This window comes from Berghia stephanieae, chromosome 2, assembly GCF_034508935.2.
Source record: "Berghia stephanieae isolate SIO BIC M18660-M18661 chromosome 2, UCSD_Bste_1.3, whole genome shotgun sequence".
Lineage (NCBI taxonomy): Eukaryota > Metazoa > Mollusca > Gastropoda > Nudibranchia > Aeolidiidae > Berghia > Berghia stephanieae.
The window spans coordinates 35,613,675-35,616,174 of NC_088361.1; the positions used below are offsets into that span (position 1 = coordinate 35,613,675).

A 2,500-nucleotide genomic window follows, 5' to 3' on the forward strand; every position below is an offset into this window, starting at 1 on the left:
CTCCTCCTCTACTTCTTCCCTTTCCTCCTCTTCCTCCTCCTTTTTCTATTACTCCTTCTCCTCCTCCTCACTCTCTTTCTCTTTTCCATCATCATCATCATCATCATCATCATCATCATCATCATCATCATCATCATCATCATTATTATTATCATTTCAGACTGCAAAAGCAAGGCAAGCAAGTCTTTCTGGCAACTAACAGCGACTACAACTTTACCAACGTAAGGGAAACAACCATGAATATATTTTAATGTGTCCATGATTTGAGTTATTTACCTTTGTGTCGAAGACCTTCACTCATTTCACGCTTATTTTAAAGAAAAGAAATTTTGTATGGATAGTTGAAATTTAGTTGGGGCTTTTTTCGGGGGTTTTTTTTCTCTCAAAATTTTCTTCATCCTTATTATCAAAATAAAGCACTACTTTCTAGTAATCTGTGCCCCACATTGACATTTCAGCTGAAATTGTAGTGTTCACAATTGAATGTAATATTTTGTTTGTGCCTTATCTATTGTCACGTCATTGCTAAAATGGCAAATAGAAAATGGAATCATTCTCTTTTTTTTCCACAGAAAATTATGAAATATCTTTTCGATACACCGGTAAGATATAAACTATCATTAACTGCTATCAAGAATTGAAGTACATTATTCTGAATTTTATAAGAGAGAGAGAGAGAGAGAGAGAGAGAGAGAGAGAGAGAGAGAGAGAGAGAGAGAGAGAGAGAGAGAGAGAGAGAGAGAGAGAGAGAGAGAGAGAAAGAGAGAGAGAGAGAGAGAGAGAGAGAGAGAGAATATTATTATTATTGTTATATTATTATTATTATTATTATTATTATTATTATTATTATTATTATTATTATTATTATTGTAGAATATTATTATTATTGTTATATTATTATTATATTATTATTATTATTATTATTATTATTATTATTATTATTATTATTATTATTATTATTATTATTATTATTGTTGTTGTTGTTGTTAAGTTGTCATTTTCATTTAGATCATAATTAATATTTAGTATTTTATCATTTTAAAATTATTTCACATTTTCATTATGTTTGTTTTTCCCGGCAAGTCAAACACGGAAAAGAGAGACTGGATATCATTCTTTGAGTACGTCGTTGTTGATGCCAGAAAACCTTTATTCTTTTCTACTGGAACTGTCCTCAGGGAGGTCAATAGGGTATGGCCCCACTTAGGTTTTGTAATGGTATTATGGGCTTTTTAATTTATTGAAAATTGTATTAAAAATCTTGATTATGAATCGTGGATTAAGTGTATATGCGTCTTTGATGAAAATGGATATTATTTTGTTTTCTTGTGTGGCTATGTGGTCTTGTGGTTTGACACTCGCTTTCGGATAAGAAGGTCCTGGATTCGAGCCTCGCTCGGCACATAGTTGAGTCCTTGGAAAAGGCTCTTTACCCACATTCTCTCACTGTACTCAGGTGTAAAATTATTACCTGGCTGTTAACATTTTTGTCCATGTTGAAAACAAATGCCTCATTCTACATGTTACGTGTTGCTGTTGGTCAGGGACCACTGTAAAGTGCTTTGAGCATGTCTAGTGGTTATTGCGCTATAAAAGTATCATAATTCAATGTTTCATCATCGTGATCTACCTGACATGATAGCGGTTTGAGGTGATGAGCCTCATCCATGTGAAAATGGTTAATTCTTCAGTTATAGTCAGATAAATATTTGGAGAAATTTTAGCAAGTAAGGCATTCTCATAGTTACAGGTTTGATGTCTGTATGCTTTGTGTCTTTGGGGAAAGTTGTTCATTCCGCAAAGCACTTTTTGACTCTTTCATGTTGTATATCAATAGTCTGATGTCACATTGCCCAGCAACAAGCAGCTTGGTTCTAAACAAAGAAAATCAGTACTTTTTATTCTTCATGCTAGCTAGAACTTTTCACATGTCATGTGATCAAAATGTATTAAAGTCTAAACATGATCAGATTTATAATGTTTTTCTCCTCTGGGTACACTTTTGTGCTCATCGGAGAAGTATTTTATAAGGGCATCCGCCATTGTTCAGATAGTTTAGAACCCGTTACTATGTTACTGTGCGAACGAATCGGCGATCTCAAGAAATGGGTGAGAGAGGGATCTAGAAATGACTTGGGTTTGAAACGAATATTTTTTTTGTGTTCGTGGATAGCTCACACGGTAGAGCCACGCTCTCACCTGCCAGGCGGAGTTGTCGTACCAATAAGGTCGCAGGTTCGAACCCCACCACCGCCGCGAATAATTTTTATTCTCTATTGTCTTCTGGCACTTTTCTACTCACTTCATATCTTGTTGTTACCAACATAAGTGCCTGCTCCACTCACTTTTCTGAATTAAAAATTCACCCCATACACCGGAGCATACTCAATGTCTCAATCGTTTCTATGTTATATGTTTGTGTTGAGAATATTGGCTATTAAGCTTAACTGCTGGTCAAAAATTACTTCGCGATGGTGGTGTGCGAACGAATCGGCGATCT

At 34.8% G+C, this 2,500-nt stretch overlaps 1 protein-coding gene across 3 annotated transcripts in view; it reads left to right on the forward strand.

Annotated features, from left to right (window-relative positions):
• LOC144964792 (cytosolic purine 5'-nucleotidase-like) overlaps positions 1-2,500 on the forward strand; it is a 164,197-nt gene that overhangs the window by 143,718 nt on the left and 17,979 nt on the right. For 2 of the 3 annotated variants that reach the window (XM_078899418.1, XM_078899419.1), the window contains exons 10-12: positions 161-221; positions 573-602; positions 1,084-1,191. In XM_078899418.1, coding sequence (XP_078755544.1) covers positions 161-221; positions 573-602; positions 1,084-1,191 — 199 coding nt within the window. The remainder of the gene's footprint in view (positions 1-160; positions 222-572; positions 603-1,083; positions 1,192-2,500) is intronic. The other variant, XM_078899421.1, reaches the window with a different exon arrangement.